We start from the raw sequence: 18,032 nt of genomic DNA on the forward strand, positions 1-18,032 counted from the left end.
ATATAGTCTCATGGACTTTCCTCCTGTTCTGACTTGGAACAGTGATCCTCAGATCTCAGCCTCTTGAGTAGCTAGGATTTACAGGTGTGAACCACTAGCACCTGGCCATTTTTATAAATCTCTCTTCTTTCTAAAGGAAAGTGGGGGGAAACTCAGTCATGACTAGATTGTTACATATCTCTGAATCAATCCATTTGGTGCTATTAATGAATTGGCTTTGGTTTACAAGAGGACAGAAGAAATACTTCCTGGCTGGAGGTGAGGTGCTGGGGTAGACCAGCCACAGAGCCAGCTGGGTGCCATCGTTTGTGAGGTGTTCCAAGGCATTCTCACATTGCTTGCATAGGAAGATGGTTCAATCAGGATGCAATTTGCGCCTCAGGATTCCCAACCCATTCTTTCTGAAATACTCTACAGCTGTGAAGTCTTAACTACCCACTGCTGAAACTTCTGGACTGTCCTCTTTGTAGTGCCAGTCTTTAAGTCCCATGGGACTTCTACAATAGGCAGCCTTCCTCTTGGGGAAGGTTACCAGAGCCATTGTATCCAGATCACATAGGATCAGGGTTTGGTCCACAGCAATGCTCTTCAACTGCTGCCAACCAGATACTCAGTTCTGCCTCAAGGGAGTAGATGGCCCATCTGGCAGTGTCTGAGGACATTCCTTATTGTCACAAAGAGGGTGAGAGTGGCCATTGGTACCTTAGTGGGGAGAGGCCAGAAATGCTGCCAAAACAGCCCCATGATGAGGAATTTCCCAGGCCCCAAGTGTCATGGTACTCAGGCTGAGGAACCCTGGAATTAAGTCACTTACTGCTTCTGACAAGGCTCTATCAGCCTGGTCATGGGCAGGGTCCCAAAGTCTGTGAGAAACACTTTCAGCATTCTTCAGCCTTCACACACATACATATGTATACCACATATTTTTACCATTAAATAGTTGTACATGGTAGTTGCCATTTTACAAAGCCGTTTATGATCAACATTCTCACCCTCCATCCCTTCCCTTAGCTATTTTTAAAATAAATACTTCCGCTTGTCTATTTTATGAGGGAGAATATACTTGGATTACTGGGAAAGAATGGCCAAATCAATCTTGTTCAATGCCACTTATTAACTGCTGTGGTGGTGCACACCTATAATCCCAGTACTTGAAAAAAGGAGGCAGGAGACTCTCAAGTTCCAGACAGCCTGGGCTGAGACATGTTATAAAAATGCTCTCCAAGAAACCCTGGAGTCAAGTGAAGACATGAAAAACAAAGAACGGTCTCAAGGCAAAATTTCTGCACAGAATGGTACACCATTGGCCAAAATAGTGGTGAGCAAGCATACACAGCAGGTGAACTAATCCCTTTTTATCCCTAATGCAGCAGGCTCTGCCCCTCTGCTCTAATTGGGTAAGCTCAGGTTCACAACCTAGCTCATGATTGGCTACTTTAAAGAGAGTAAAAGCTTTTTTAAAAAAACAAAAACTAAAAATAAGCTTGTTTGTAACAGGATGTCTTTTTTTTTTTTTTTTCCCAGGGCTGAGGACCAAACCCAGGGCTTTGTGCGTGCCGGGCGGATGCCCTTCCACTGGGCTAAACCCCCAGCCCCTGTAACAGGATGTCTTAACAGAAGCAGAATAGGATATTATTAAAAAAGAAAAATTCCCAGAAAGTGACACACTTTGATAGAAAAGACACTTTTCTCAGACACTTCACTGGATTCCATCCACAAATACTTCATGGAAAGTCACTCATCACTATTACACTGTTTGCTTTTCTCTCTCATTTGTCCTCCACCAAATTACTGAAACAGAGCCCTGAGAACCCCGTGGGGTTCCCAGCCCTGCAGTGAAGCTCTGGAGCCCATTCTTAAACATTGCCTAGCACACCAGTTCCCCTTCCAGGCCCACTCTTCCACTGCAAGAATGATTCCCCCAACAGTCTCACCCAGGGAGGGATCTCACTGTTAGAAATGGCTCAGGCTAGCCGGGCGCTGCTGGCTCACGCCTGTAATCCTAGCTATACAGGAGGCTGAGATCTGAGGATCACAATTAAAAGCCAGCCTTGCCAGGAAAGTCCGTGAGACTCTTATCTCCAATAAACCACTAGAAAACCGGAAGTGGTGCTGTGGCTCAAGCTGTAGAGCGCTCGCCTTGAGCTGAAGAGCTGAGGGATAGCGCCCAAGCCCAGAGTTCAAGCCCCACGACCGATGGAAAGGAAGAAAGGAAGGAAGAAAGGCAGGCAGGCTGGCTTAGGCTGTTGGGGTGCCCCATAAGAATTATGGACACCAGGACTGGGAATGTGGCTCAGTGGTAGGGCGCTTGCCTTGCATGCCTGAGGCCCTGGGTTTGATTCCTCAGCACCACATAAGAAAAAAAAGCTGGACGTGGTGCTGTGGCTCAAGTGGTAGAGCGCTAGCCTTGAGCTGAAGAGCTGAGGGACAGTGCCCAGGCCCGGAGTTCAGGCCCCACAACCGGACCCAAAAAAAAAAAAAAGAATTATGGACACCAAAGGAGGAGGCTACAATGCTTGATAAGAAATGTACTCATTATCTTGCCCATGTAATTATAACCCCTCTATACAGTATTTTCACAATAAAAAAAAAAAGAATTATGGACACCAGGTGAAAAAGTGCAGCAGTGGAGCTCAGTGGACATAGATGAACTCCACAGCTCACGGGTGGAGATGGGAGGAGGGGCTGCGAGAGGAGGAGGGGACAGAGGACACCGTACAAAACGAAATATACCCATTACCTGACTCAGGTAATTGTAATCCCTCTGTATATCACCTCTATAATAACAAAGTAAATTAATAATAACAAAAGGAAATAAGGGCACCACCTGAAAGGAACTTGGGCATGGCAAAATTTACTGCTGCAGAAGGATGCACTCACTCTCAGTCTAAAATCTGACAAGTGAGCACCCAGAGTAGACAGGCTGCTCCCTTTTTATCTCTAACTCAGCAGGCCTTTCCCTCTGCTTGGATGGCTGGGCTCAGGTTCACAATCTGAAAAAGGACAAGGATTAATTAACAGGATGTAACTAAATTTCAAGGTGTTTTTTTTTGTTTTTTCTTTTTTTTCCTGGTCCTAGGGCTTCAACTCCAGGCCTGGGCACTGTCCCTGAACCTCTTTGTAGTTAAGGCTAGTACTCTACCACTTGATCCACAGCACCACTTCCAGCTTTTTTTTTTTTTTTTTGGTCAGTCATGAGTCTTGAACTCTGGGCATGGGAACTATCCCTCAGCTCTTCAGCTCAAATCTAGCGCTCTACCACTTGAGCCACAGTGCCACTTCCAGTTTTCTGGTGGTTAATTGGAGATAGTCTCATGAGTGCTCCTGCCTGGGCTGGCTTTGAACAGGGATCCTCAGATCTCAGCCTCCTGAATAGCTAGGGTTACAGGTGTGAGCCACTCGCGCCTGGCTCTAGCTTTTTCTAAGTAGTTTATTGGAGATAAGAGTCTCACTGACTTTTCTGCTTGGACTGGCTTCAGACCATAATCATCAGATCTCAGACTCCTGGGAAGCTAGGATTACAGGTGTGAGGCACCGGAGCCCGGCTAGAAATTTCTTGTTTCTCTTCTACCTGTAAAACAGAAGCCTAATGAGGGACCGGAAGTTCCCTCTGGCGGCGGTACTGAGCTCGGTCCTCAGCCAGACACGGCCCCGCAGTCGGAAACCCGATCCGCCTTCCCCTCTGGAAACCCCGGGAGGTGTTGGAGGTGTCAAAGGGCAAAAAAATCCTCATGACGTCAGCGCAAAACAATCTAGTTCCGATTGGTTCTTGGAGCGTGGGCGGGGCCGGGGCATTCCCTGGCTCCGCCCCCCGCCGCGGCTCCTCTCGCACATGCGCTCTGGTTGCAGCCTCGCCGCCGCGCCATTTTGCTGGGGTTTGAATGTGAGGCGGAGTGGCGTCCGCAGCGGGTTGTGTCGGCTACAGTTCGCAGCTGGGATTCCCTTGTCCGTCCCCGTTATCCCCACGAGGTGAGGCGCGGGGCGAGCACGGCCTCGCCGGGTGGCTCCTGGGACGCGGCTGAGGGAGGGGATAGGAGGCACTCGTGAGCGCGAGGACGCGAGGGCCGCGCCTCTGGCGACGGCGGGATGCGGTCCCGAGCTTCCGGCAGCGCGCTCAGCCCGGGCCTCGCCGCCCCTCGCGGCGCTCCAGCCTCGGGCCGGGGTGAGGAGGCCGCGGGGCCTGTGAGGGGCGAGGGCGGCCTCGGCGCGGCCTGACGCGAGCCTCCGAGCGCCCGCCCCTTCCCGTCCAGCTCCGCGCTGATTGGCGGCGCCGGCGGCCGGGAGGCCGCGCGTCAGTCCTCGGCGCGCCGGATCCCGCAACCGCACGGGCTCCGCATTGGAGAGCGGTGCGCGGCTCGTCCCTGTCGGGGCGGTCTCGGGCCTGATCCCCGTCCCCGGCGCCGTGCCTCCCGGAGCGCGCCCTTCTCTGGTCTCGCGGTGCGTCGGTCTCCCCGAATGAACTGGGCCTCGCGATCTCTGCTGAGTCGTTTGTGCACCGGGGACTTCATACGTGTCCAGTGGTACGTTGGGGGAGCCTAGGCTTTGGCATTAGGTGGCTCCAGTACCGCATTGTAGGGCTAGTCGTTTTGTCTGAGAAACTGCATTTCTTACTTTTGTTGTTGTTTTTTAGTTTGCAGTGCTGGCGCTCGAACTTGCTAGGCAAGCGCCCTATCCCTGAGCCGAAGCTCAGCGAACTCCCAGCCCCGAACCTCAGTTTCCCTTCCTGCAATAATGGTGTCTTTTAATATTCCAAGCTCATTCCTACCTTGCGCGTCGGATCGGTGCCCTTCGCCCGCCCTTTGCTCGGAAATTGCCAACTTCGGTCTTTGCACAGCTGACACCCTCTCAAGTTTCCCTCATTGTGAAGACCTTTTTCGCTGGCTGTCTACTCGGTCGTCATCACACTACTTTCAGTTGCTCCTTATCATTTACCCTATCTACGATTACTGTTTATTACTTTGTCAACTGCTTAGGTATGGTTTTTGAGCACAAAGACCCTGTCTTCCTTTTGCTTATTGCAGTTTGCCATTGACCTGCGCGTGGTTGATGCACGCATATGCCTCAGTGCAGCACAGAAAGGGACCTTTTTCTTGGACTCCATTGATTTCTCTCCTTCTTTTCTCACTTTGAGCTAAGGATCAGTCCTCCCCCTATCAGGTTTCTGGCCTTTCTTATGTGCTTCCCACTTGATGTGTAACATAGTCTTGCCTCTTCCATTAGTACCTTTCTGATGACTTTGATTTCTCTTGTTGGGAGCCGGGTCAGGGAAACTCTTCTACACATGATTAAGTGGCCGAGCAAGCGCTGCTCTGGGCTTAGACTTGGTTCTTTATTCGTTTAATAACTTTATTGAACATCTACTTGATTTCTGGGAATAGAGTGAAGAAACAAAAGCCTGCAAGGTCTTTTCCCTTATGAGCCTGTATTCTGGTGGGCAAATAAAAAAGCACAATGAATGAATTGGATGATTTATGACAGTGCTGAAGAGGTGACATTTGAGGGAGTCCATCCAGGGATGGGTGAGAGAACAGAACATGACAGGCAGAAAAAATGAAATGTCAGTGTTCAGGGACAAAAACAAACTTGGAATATTTGAGGAACATTCAGGTTGCTCATGTGTGGATTAGGGAGACTTATTCAGAGACCAGGACTTTGAAGGCAATGGATGGATTTGCATTTGACTTAAGTGGTGGATTGTTTTCATTAGAACCAGGGTAGGTTGAAGTGATGGGCTATGTTCTTGACCTCCATGTTTACCATAGATGGTTTTCATGTATTGGATCTTTCCCTCTTTTAAATGAAAGGCTTCATTTGATTCTATAAGGTAGAAGATATATATACATATGTGTATATATATATATATACATATATGGCAAAGCACAAATCTTGGATTATTGCATGTTATGAATGTTTGTGAGATAGCCTTGGAAAGCAAAGCTTTTATTCCAGATACTTTCATCTATAACTTAGGGCTTATAGGAAAAAGCTAGGCTTAGGTCTAGCCATTCAATCCACAAGATTGGGGATTTAAGGTTAGAGACATGGCTTAAGTGGTAGAACACCTGCCTAGGCTGTGAGTTCAAAACCAAGTACTACTCCAAAGAAAATAATTTTGGATTTAGGCAAATATGTATTATGGTATGTATTTTTTAGTTTTGGGTGGATTTTGTCAGTAGTGGAGCTTGAACTCCGTTTTGCACTCTGGCTCAGTTGGTACTATCACTTGAACCACACCTGCACTTCTAGCTGGTTAATTGGAGATAAATCTCAAATGTGTCTACCTGGGTTGTCTCTAAACCTTAATCCTTAAATCTTAGCTAAGTGGAGTAGCTAAGATGACAGGTAGTAGCCACTGATGACCAGCCTTAAAATTTGAAAGTTTTAGATTTCGGTACATTTCAGATTGCTGGTTTTTGTATAGGAATGCTCAACTGATGTTTGGTTTTAGAGACTTTATCACTGAAAAAATATAAAAAGGGCTGTCTGATAAATACTGGTCCTTTAGCTAACATCTAAGACTAGACTCTATAGTACTTTAACTTTTAGGGTTTGTAACATTCATACTGATATTGTGTCTCAGTTTTTTGTTTTAGGGCTTGAGACAGAATTTTTTTTTTAAGTGCCAGTCCTGGGGCTTGAACATAGGAACTCAGGGTCTGGGCGTTGTCCATGAGCTTTGTTGCTCAAAGTCAGCACTCTACCACTTAAGCCACAGCTCCACTTCTGGCTTTTTTCGTGTTTAATTGGAGGTAAGTTTCATGGACTTTCTTGCTTGGGCTTGCTTTAAATCCTCAGATCTGAGCTGCCTGAGAAGCTAGTACCAGAACCTAGCATAAGACAGGATCTTACTGTGTAGCCCAGCATGGCCTTAAACTCAAGCAAGATCATCCAGTTTCAGCCTCTTTAAAACAGGGATTACAGGCATGTACACCTACTATCATTAATATTTCATTAGTGAAACAAATGTACCTATTAAGTGATTTATATTGCATTCATATCCTAGCTAATAGGGAGGCAGAAATTGAGGAATTCATTATTTAAAGGCAGCTAGGGTAAAAAAGAATTTCACAGAACTGTGTCATAACCAGTGACTGGGTAGTGTCGTATGCTTGCTCTCCTAGCTAGCAAAACCACAGCAGCTAGGCATGCTGGTGCAAGCTGTGTCCAGACAGGGAAGGTTGAGTTCCAGACTGGCCCAGAAATAATAGGAAACCACTTGGAAATTACAAATGGAAAATGAGGCTGGAGGTGTGGCCCAAGCAGTAGAGCACACTCGTGGCACAAATGTATGACTTGGGGAAGGGCACGGATAATAATATAAAAGGACTAGTTTATACCACTCACTGTGCCTCTACGTGACCACTCATGTGAACTTTGTTTTTTTAACTTTTAGGTTCTACAACAATGGAGCTCAGTGATGCAAATTTACAAACACTAACAGAATATTTAAAGAAAACCCTTGATCCTGATCCTGCCATCCGACGTCCAGGTAAAAGAATAAATCTTTTTTCTTTCTTTTTTTTTTTTTTTTGTATTGGGGCCTGAACTCATGCTCTTGCTCTGTCACTTGACTTTTTTTTGTTGTTGTTCAAAATGGTAATTTCTACTTGAGCCATACTTCCATTTCTGGCTTTTGGTACTTAATTGGAGATAAACAACTCTCCAATTTTTCTACCCGGGCAGGAAAGCTTGTAAAACTCCAATTAAACAAGCCTTGTAACAAGGAAATTTCTTTTACAGCTGAGAAATTTCTTGAATCTGTAGAAGGAAATCAGAACTACCCACTGTTACTTTTAACATTACTGGAGAAGTCCCAGGACAATGTCATCAAAGTGTGTGCTTCAGTAACCTTCAAGAATTATATTAAAAGAAACTGGAGGATAGTAAGTATTTTGAGAATATATAATTTATTTATTTATTTATTTTTTTGGGTCCGTTGTGGGGCCTGAACTCTGGGCCTGGGCGCTGTCCCTCAGCTCTTCAGCTCAAGGCTAGCACTCTACCACTTGAGCCAGAGCGCCACTCCCAGCTTTTTTCTTATGTGGTGCTGAGGAATCGAACCCAGGGCCTCAGGCACGCAAGGCAAGTGCTCTACCACTGAGCCACCTTTCCAACCCTGGGAATATATAATTTTTTTTTTTTTTTTGGCGGCCGTGGGGCTTGAACTCTGGGCCTGGGCACTGTCCCTCAGCTCTTCAGCTCAAGGCGAGCACTCTACCACTTGAGCTACAGCGCCACTTCCAGTTTTCTGGTGGTTTATTGGAGATAGGAGTCTCAAGGTCTCTCCTGCCAGGCTGGCTTTGAACCGTGATCCTCAGATCTCAGCCTCCTGAGTAGCTAGGATCACAGGCGTGAGCCACCAGTGCCCGGCGAGAATATATAATTTTATAACTGTGTGTTTGTAAGATTTATCTGAACTACTACAAAAGATTCAAACACAGATATAAAAAAAACAGATTCCATGCCGGGGGCTGGTGGCTCAAGCCTATAATCTTAGCTACTCAGAAGGCTGAGATCTGCGAATCGTGGTTCAAAGCCAGCCCGGGCAGGAAAGTCCATGAGGCTCTTATCTCCAGTTAACCACTAGAAAACCGGAAGTGGCTCTGAGGCTCAAGCGGTAGAGTACTCGACTTGAGCTGAAGAGCACAGGGACAGCGCCCAAGCCCACAATTCAAGCCCCACGACCGACAAAAAAAAAAAAGAAAGAAATAGGTTCCTTTTCCTAAAGTCCTATCACTTCCTTTAAATTGATATAAATGCCCTTAAACTTTGTAACTCAAGTTTCTGGACAGAATGTTAACTTGGTTTTAATTAACTCTAGGTTACTTCCTATTGAGAAGATATTATGTAGGATATTATGTAGGAATATAGTCTAATTGGTAATTGGTGGTTGTGGACGAGGGAATTTAAGGCTGAAAAAAATACCACATATATTAAATTTTAAATTGATTATGATATGCTCCTTCAATCTCAGCTTCTTGGGGGGGCTGAGGCAGGAGGGTAGCATGAACTGGTTAGGCAGCATAATATCCCATCTGAAACAAAAATTTAGATTGCAAAGTAGTTTTGATTGGTTGATTTATTTTTGTGGCACAAGAAATTAAAGCCAGGGTTTATAGCATGATAAGCAAGACCTCTACCACTGAGTTACACTTTCAACCTCAGATTTAAATTTTTCATAAGGGATTGACTTTTCTGTGTATGTGGCAGAGTTGGTCTTGAACCTCCTGCTTCCAACTCTTGAGTTTTTTGCTCATGAGTGACACTCTTCCAACTGAACTATTTCCCTCCAGTGTAGCATTTTGCTCATTGATTTGAGATGGACTTATGAAGACTTCTGCTGAGTCTGGTTTCAATCTGAAATCCTTAGGATTTTAATTAAAATTTCTGTTCTATAAATCATTTGCATCTCTTAAGGGTAACGATCAGATTTCACATGTTCTGCTTAGTTTACATAAGGAGCTGAAATCTTATTTTTTCTTTTTCGGTGGTGCTGAGGATTGAACCAAGGATTTGTACAGTCTAGACAGTGCTCTGCCATAAACTACATCCGAGCCCAGAACTGAAATTCCTAGTTGGCAGTTGGCAGCAGAGAGTCAGATAACTGCATTGATTGATTGATTTTTTTTTTTTTTTTGTCTGTGTGGGGCTTGAACTCTGGGCCTGAGCGCTGGCCCCGCGCTCTTCAGCTCAAGGCTAACGCTCTACCATTTGAGGCACAGCACCACTTCTGGTTGTCTGGTGGTTAATTAGAGATAAGACTCTCACATTGGGGCTGGGAAGGTGGCTCAGTGGTAGAGTGCTTGCCTTGCATGCATGAGGCCCTGGGTTCGATTCCTCAGCACCACATAAGCAAAATGAAAAAAGCCGGAAGTGGCGCTGTGACTCAAGTGGTAGAGCGCTAGCCTTGAGCTGAAGAGCTAAAGGACAATGCCCAGGCCCAGAGTTCAGGCACCATGACCGGACCACTCCTCCCTCCAAAAAAAAAAAAAAAAAAGACTCACAGACTTTTCTGCCAGAGCTGGATTTGAACCATGATGCTCAGATCTCAGCCTCCTCAGTAGCTAGGATTACAGGTGTGAGCCTCTGGCGCCTGGCAACTACAGTTTTATGAGGAGAAAAGGTTTTGTGCTTTGAAGGAATCATGTAGGAGACTGAGGAATAACCTGCCTTCCTCTTTTTCAGTAAACTGGAGAATTAAAATTACTGTTTATTTGGACGTAAGTAAATTTTTTTATGTTTGTGCTAGTCCTAGAGCTTGAACTCAGGGCACTGTCCCTGAACTTTTTTGTTCAAGGCTAGCATTTTATCACTTGAGCCACATCTCACTTCAGCTTTTTGGTAGTTCATTGGAGATAAAAGTTTCATGTACTTTTCTGCCGGGGCTGACTTTGAAACCAGATCCATAGCTCTCAGGCTCCTGAGTAGCTAGTGTTCCTTGCATGAGCCATCAGTGCCTGGCTAGAAGTATGAATTTGATATTACTTGCTCATCGATAATTTTGCTTTTAGGTTGAAGATGAACCAAACAAAATTTGTGAAGCTGATCGAGTAGCCATTAAAGCCAACATTGTGCATTTGATGCTTAGCAGCCCAGAGCAGATCCAGAAGCAGGTAAGTATTTTGCTTCTAAGGGGAGCTCCCTCCTAAGGCTCTCTTCTAATAATCTTGTCCTCCCCAGTTGAGTGATGCCATTAGCATTATTGGCAGAGAAGATTTCCCTCAGAAATGGCCTGATTTGTTGACAGAAATGGTGAATCGCTTTCAGAGTGGAGATTTCCATGTTATTAATGGAGTCCTTCGTACAGCACATTCATTATTTAAAAGGTATTGACAATATAGATTGATTCTTCTGACATACTGTCTATTTACTTGTATAAATAGTTGTATTTTTGTGTTATTCTGAATATATTCACCTAGCCATTCAGTTCATTATTGTGTTTGTTTCTTCTCAAGAACAATGTTTATTTCATATTGCCTATGAAAGATCCTTGATTCCTTTCGAAAGAAGACCAAGAATTTCCTTTTAATGTCAGAAAGCCATATGGTCAAAGGTGTCTAATCAGCAACTGTCTTTGAAGGCACAAATGAGTAGACTATAACTTGTAAATTTACCTACTTTAATTTTCTAGATATCGCCATGAATTTAAGTCAAATGAGTTATGGACTGAAATTAAACTTGTTCTGGATGCCTTTGCTTTGCCTTTGACCAATCTTTTTAAGGTATGGAATGAATTCTTGGTGATGGTTTGAAATTACTTAGTATTTTAAGTTGCCTAAATATAAATTCTAAGAGAATAGATTTGAATGGCATTTCTTTGGAGGAAATTCAAAGATGGTATAATTAATTCCCTCCTGTTATACACATATTAAGTTTGTTTTTTTTTTTTTACCTGCTCACATCCCCTCCCATTTTTCACTTCTGGGGTTTGAACTCATTTGCTAAGCAAGTACTCTACCACATGATACACACTCCTAGCCCTAATGCTTTCAATTTTTGTTGTGTGTGCCAGTCCTGGGGCTTGAATCCAGGGCCTAGGTATTATCCCTGAGCTTTTGTGCTCAAGGCTAGTGATCTACCACTTGAGCCACTGCTCTACTTCTGGCCTTTTGTAGTTGGAAATAAGAGTCTTAAGGACTTCCCTGCCTGGGCTGGCTTCCAACCTCAATCCTCAGTTCTCAGCCTCTTGAGTAGCTAAGATTATAGGCATGAGCCACTGGTTCATGGCTTCATTATTTCTATTTAATAGAGTCTCACGTTTTGCCATGTTGCTGGGATCTTGGTCCTCCTATTTAGCTTCCCATGTTAGGATGTGTTGCTTTATGTAGCTTTATTGAGATGGGGTTCTCAGGAACTTTTTGCCTGGGACTACAGTCTCAGTAGCTAGAATTATAGGCATGATCCCCAGCTATATTTGTTTTTGTGAAATAGGGTCTCACTATTTAGCCCAGCCTAGCCTCAAACTCAAGATCCTTGTGTCTCAGCTTCCCAAGTGCTGGGATTACATGTGTGTGCTACTATACCTCTCTATATAGTTTGCCTCCTTAAAGTAATGCTTCTTAGGACCTATTAATAAAAATCTGGGTTCCTAAATGTGAGGCTGTGTCATAAGTGTGCTGCCTTAGTAATGCCCTTCTAGAATCTCAAAACTTGAAAATTAGAGGCATGTACAAAGTTGTATTAGATAAATCCATCTGTTAGTGATAGAATAATGAGCAATTGGAAACAAGCTAAATACCAAGTAGCAGAGGAATCATTTACTAAGAACATATTTAAAAGTTTTGTGTAATACACACACACACACATACACCTACACCTCACAGGTGATTGGAGTGATGATGTAGTTCAAATTATTAATGTTGAATTTTTCAGTAGTGCTGTTAAGGACAAGTTAAAAATACACACTAATTTATTGTTTAGGACATCTTAATAGTTGCTACCATTTGTCTTTTTTGTTTTTGATGGTCATGGGGCTTGAACTCTAGGCCTGGACGTTGTCCCTGAGCTCTTCAGCTCAAGGCTAATGCTCTACCATTTGAGCCACAGTGCAGTGCCACTTCTGGCCTTTTCTGTTTATGTGGTGCAGAGGAATCGAACCCAGGGCCTCATGCGTGTGAGGCAAGCACTCTACTGTTGAGCTACCTTCCCAGCCTTAGCTGCCACTGTTTAAAAGCCACATTTTGTAGAAAATATGAGTTAACCTGAGCATAGCACAAAGCTGTTTTGCTAAGATGAATGAGCTACGTTTATGCCACAGTAAAACCGTGTTCCTAACTTTCTTCCTAAGGCTACCATTGAGTTGTGCAGCACCCATGCTAATGATGCCTCTGCTTTGAGGATTCTGTTTTCTTCCTTGATCTTGATCTCAAAATTATTCTATAGTTTAAACTTTCAGGTAAGTTTCTTTTATTTTTTTAATGTTAAATATGAGGTCCACATAACTGGTTTGCTGAACAAAAAGACTGATTCATATTCTTCATATCCTTATGAAAGACAGTCACATTACCTGTTTCCAGCAAGAAGGCCCTTTTTTTGGGCTTGAACTCTGGCCTTGGGCGTTATCCTTGTGCTCTTCAGCTCAAGGTGAGCACTGTACTGCTGGAGCCACAGGGCCACTTTCAGTTTTCTGAGTGGTTTATTGGAGATAAGAGTCTCATGGACTTTCCTGCCCAGGCTGGCTTTGAACAGGATCCTCAGATCTCAGTCTCCTGAGTAGCTAGGATTACAGGCTTGGCTCACCCTTTGAGAGTCATCCTAACTATTATTTTACTAGCAAGTACTGAGAAATCAGATTTCTGAGGCCTTCCTTTCTTTGTTCATTTACATGGATATTGGCACTGGGGATTATATTTTGGTTGAGACCCTGGATAAATTGTATACAGGGTCAACTACCAGGCTTAGAACCAAAGACACTGAGTAGAAACTCTACGATTAGAGTTAGGAGATGTCTGGTCACCCTGCTGTCAGAGATAGTGACCTCCAGCCATTTTTTTCTTTTTCTTTTTCTTTTTCTTTTTTTTTGCCAGTTCTCGGGCTTGAACTTAGGGCCTGGGCACTGTCCCTGAGCTGCTTTCGGTCAAGGCTAGCACTCTACTACTTGAGCTACCGCGCCCCTTTTTCTGTGTGTGTGGTACTGAGGAATCAAACCCAGGGCTTCATGCATGCAAGGCAAGCACTCTACTGATAAGCCACTTCCTAACCGCCTCTTTTTTCTTTTGTGTTGATTCTGGGATTTTAATTTAGGATTAAAGCGCTGCCTCTGAGCTTTTTTGCTCTAGGCTAGTGCTCTAGCCATTTGGTTAATGTCTGTGGTTAAAGTCTGTGTTGGCTTCAAACTTTGGTCCTCAGATCTCAGCCTCCCAAGTAGCTAAGGTTACAGGTGTGACTATTTTTATCTGATCTTGAATCAATAAGATTCAGTGCTTCTGGATCAAGAACGTCATAGTAATTCACACTTATTGCTATATACACCAAGTTGCCAGAAGGACGATTTTGCCTTTCCACTATTCATAGCCAATACCTGTACTTACTCTCCCCAATACCTGGACTCAATATCCCTAAAAGGAGATTGAGTGCTCTTAGGTAGAGCCAGAGATGCACAGCCATTTGAGAAATTCTTATTTAAATGAATGCCACTGCTTTTGCTTATACCTTCTGAGAAGTCAGGAAATGAAGCACTTGATAACAAGCCAGGGAAACCAGAGGAAGGAGGCCAAACTCTCAGTGGGTTTGTCCCTCACTAGGAACGTGGTACTGGATTAATGCTATGGGAGAGGAGCAGCTACATAGGCCATGAGTTTGAGTCTGGGTGATGGTTATCTTAGGAATGAGAAAGGAAAGAGGGTATATTGGAAAGCACTGAGCTTTGTTATGCTTCCTGTGGTCCTAGCTGACCTTGAAGAATAAGTAGATCTAGGTTGGGACAGGAAATGGGTGGGATGATGTGTGGTAAGGCATACAGAGACCAAAGTCAAATTGACGTACTCAGCTGCCACAGACCCCCACCAAAGCAAAGAATTATTACAGTGGATAGTGCTCAGATTAGTAAATTGGACTTGGCCTATAGGCATATGTAGAATATTTGGTGAAGTGGAAATTTATTAAAGTAGTACATTTTTGTTAATCAAAAGTCTCAAGTCAGTGATTATTCTTTAGGATCTCCCTGAATTTTTTGAAGATAATATGGAAACTTGGATGAATAATTTTCACACCCTGTTGACACTGGATAATAAGCTTCTACAAACAGATGTGAGTATTACAATGCTTTGTGAGTGAGCTTTTTGCATGGGCTTAGCTCAGAGCCTAGGGTTTGATCCCCAGCACCCACAAAATTACTGTGATATGCCCTAAAAACCTATTTAAAATAATACTCTTTGTTACCAGATAAATCTCACTAATGCAAGCGGAATTTGCTTCTGTTGCTTGTTCCATATGTAGCTAGACAGAGAAATTCTTGTTGGCCTCATGATAAATAGATGAAGCTATCTTATAGTTTCTGAAATACAATTAATCTTTGAAGATACTAAAATTAAACTTTTGTCACAGTAGCTTCTTTATTTACAATTTAGCATGTATTAATTGCACGAGGGATTTGTTGTGATATTTCCATGTGTGCATACAATAAATTCCCTCTCTTTCTCCTTCCCCCATTCTAAAAGAATCACTGTTATATTTTAAAATATGCAAATCAACTATTTTAACCATATTCACTCATTTGTCCTCATAATGGTATTTACAGAGGTTGTTTTACTTTCTTTGTATGTATTTGTACCAAGGGAATTTGTTATGGTATTTCATTCATACATACAAAAATGTATTTACATACACATACAAAACAATAAGGCTCTATTTTGATTTTTTATACATTTTTAATTGTAAAAATACTGTACAGAGGGGTTACAGTTACATGAGCAAGGTTTTTTGGTTGTTTTTTTTTTTTTTTTTTTTTTATAAATTTGCCTTTTGTTGTTGATCCTGGGGCTTGAATTCAGCATGGAGCTTGTTCAGTTTGCGTCAGCTGGCACTCTACCATTTGGCTTTTTTCTGGTTAATTGGAGATAATAGCCTCATAGACTCTGCTCAGGGTGGCCTTGGACCATGATCATCCATGGTCTCAGCCTCCTGAGTAGCTAGGATTGCAGGCATGAGTTTGAAGTAGACTCTTAAAAGTATTCACAGCTTGGGAAAAGTTCTGGTCTCGGTTTTAGATTATGTACTTTTCATCCTACAGCACTCATTTTGTTCTACTTATTTGTTTTAGGAGACAAAACCATGAAGTATTGGGAATACTACAGCACTTTTAATTGAGGGGCTGGGAAAGTGGCTCAGTGGTAGAGTGCTTGCCTCACATGCATGAGGCTCTGGGTTCGATTCCTCAGCACCACATAAACAGAAAAAGCTGGAAGTGCCATTGTGGCTCAAGTGGTAGAGTGCTAGCCTTGAGCTGAAGAGCTGAGGGACAGTGCCCAGGCCCAAGAGTTCAGGCCGCACGACGGACCCAAAAAAAAAAAAAATTAATTGAAATTTAGATCAGATTGTGATTTTGTCATACCTGATTTAGTGTCAAATTTGACTTAAGTACAAAGGGAACAAAAATGTAGCTCCTGAAAGTAATATTTCAGTCCTCTTGTGAAAAAAAGATACTTCTCAGAAAATGAAGCTTTTCTGTTTACTTGTTGCATTCTTAGTATTGGTGTATGAGTGACCTTTGAGCCATCCCTAGCCCAGTGATTTTTTTTGGTCAGTCGAGTAGCTTGAACTTGGGGCCTGGGTGCTATCCTTGAGCTTTTCTGCTCAAGTCTAGCACTCTACCACTTTGAGCTGGTGAGCCACTTGTAGTTTTCTGATGGTTAATTGGAGATAAGAGTCTCCAAATCCTGCCCAGACTGGCTTTGAACCGTGATCCTTGGTTCTTGGCTTCCTGAGTAGCTAGGATTACAGGCATGAGCCACCAGTGCCCAACTAGCCCACAGATTTTTTTGGGTCCGGTTGTGGGGCCTGAACTATGGGCCTGGACCCTGTCCCTCAGCTCTTCAGCTGAAGGCTAGCGCTCTACCGCTTGAGCCACAGCGCCACTTCTGGCTTTTTTCTTTTTGCTTATGTGGTGATGAGGAATCGAACCCAGGGCCTCAGGCATGCAAGGCAAGCGCTCTACACTGAGCCACCTTCCCAGCCCCTAGCCCACAGATTTTTTTTTATTTTTTTGGGTGGTGGGGGCTCCAGTCGGGGGGGCCTGAACTCTGGGCCTCAGCTCTTCAGCTCAAGGCTAGCGCTCTACCACTTGAGCCACAGCGCCACTTCCTGCTTTTTTCTTTTTGCTTATGTGGTGCTGAGGAATCGAACCCAGGGCCTCATGTATGCAAGGCAAGCGCTCTACCACTGAGCCACCTTCCCAGCCCAGCCCACAGATTTTTTTTGTTGTTGTTGTTGGTTGTGGGGCTTGAACTCTGGACCTGGGCGCTGTCCCTCAGCTCTTCAGCTCAAGGCAAGCGCTCTACCACTTGAGCTACAGCGCCACTTCCGGTTTTCTGGTGGTTTACTGGAGATAGGAGTCTCAAGGTCTCTCCTGTCTGGGCTGGCTTTGAACCGCGATCCTCAGATCTCAGCCTCCTGAGTAGCTAGGATTACAGGTGTGAGCCCCCAGCGCCCGGCTAAGCCCACAGATTTTTGAGAAGGGTTTCAAACTTGTGATTCTTGAGTCTCTGCCTCGCAAGTGTTGGGACTGTAGTCATATGCCATCATGCCTGGCAGAATTAACTTTTGTTTTATATTTACATTTAAGTCTAAAGGAAATTTTTCACAAAGTTCTTACAGGTAACTCTTTGCCTGGTTAACTTTGTGTTATCTCATTGTGTATCATCCCTTACATTTATGTTTTGAACAAGGTGTAAGGGAGTTGTTTTTCTCTCTTCTAATTTGGAGGTTTTTGGCACAATTCACTGGCATAGTTTAGACTGGTGAACTTTTTCTATAATGGACCAGAGTAAACACTTGAGTTTTGTGGGCCACAGGCTCTGTTTTAACTTCTCTACAGTTGTGATGTGGAAGCAGCAGGTAGTACTATAATTATATACATGAAGAATGAATGAAAACTACCCAAAATAGGGATAGGCCAGATTTGGACTCTAGTTTACTGAGCATTTATTATACCATAGTATTGTTTATGAAAATCCTGTAGCATTACCTTTGCAAGACTTGAATAGGTTGCTTTGGCACAGATGTAATTTACACTAATGGATTTGGGATTTTAGCAGAACTCTTCTTTTTTTTTTTTTGGGTCCGGTCGTGGGGCCTGAGCTCTGGGCCTGGGCGCTGTCCCTCAGCTCTTCAGCTCAAGGCTAGCGCTCTACCAGTTGAGCCACAGCGCCACTTCTGGCTTTTTTCATTTTGCTTATGTGGTGCTGAGGAATCGAACCCAGGGCCTCAGGCATGCAAGGGAAGCGCTCTACCACTGAGCCATCTTCCCAGCCCTGCAGAACTCTTCTTGTCTTTTAGTCTTTAAGTTGTATGTTTGAGTTTTCTCTTTTCTGTTT

General features: G+C 43.9%; 1 protein-coding gene across 1 annotated transcript in view; it reads left to right on the top strand.

Moving 5' to 3' along the window:
- The first annotated feature begins 3,823 nt into the window (after positions 1-3,823).
- Cse1l (chromosome segregation 1 like) overlaps positions 3,824-18,032 on the top strand; it is a 35,848-nt gene continuing 21,639 nt past the window's right edge. Inside the window, exons 1-8 of the mRNA XM_042702182.1 lie at positions 3,824-3,969; positions 7,394-7,489; positions 7,741-7,883; positions 10,512-10,613; positions 10,681-10,826; positions 11,132-11,222; positions 12,788-12,895; positions 14,656-14,748. Coding sequence (XP_042558116.1) covers positions 7,405-7,489; positions 7,741-7,883; positions 10,512-10,613; positions 10,681-10,826; positions 11,132-11,222; positions 12,788-12,895; positions 14,656-14,748 — 768 coding nt within the window. The 5' untranslated portion in view covers positions 3,824-3,969; positions 7,394-7,404. The remainder of the gene's footprint in view (positions 3,970-7,393; positions 7,490-7,740; positions 7,884-10,511; positions 10,614-10,680; positions 10,827-11,131; positions 11,223-12,787; positions 12,896-14,655; positions 14,749-18,032) is intronic.

The sequence above is a fragment of the Dipodomys spectabilis genome, unplaced genomic scaffold, assembly GCF_019054845.1.
Source record: "Dipodomys spectabilis isolate Male_0828 unplaced genomic scaffold, ASM1905484v1 ptg000317l, whole genome shotgun sequence".
In the NCBI taxonomy this organism is placed as follows: domain Eukaryota; kingdom Metazoa; phylum Chordata; class Mammalia; order Rodentia; family Heteromyidae; genus Dipodomys; species Dipodomys spectabilis.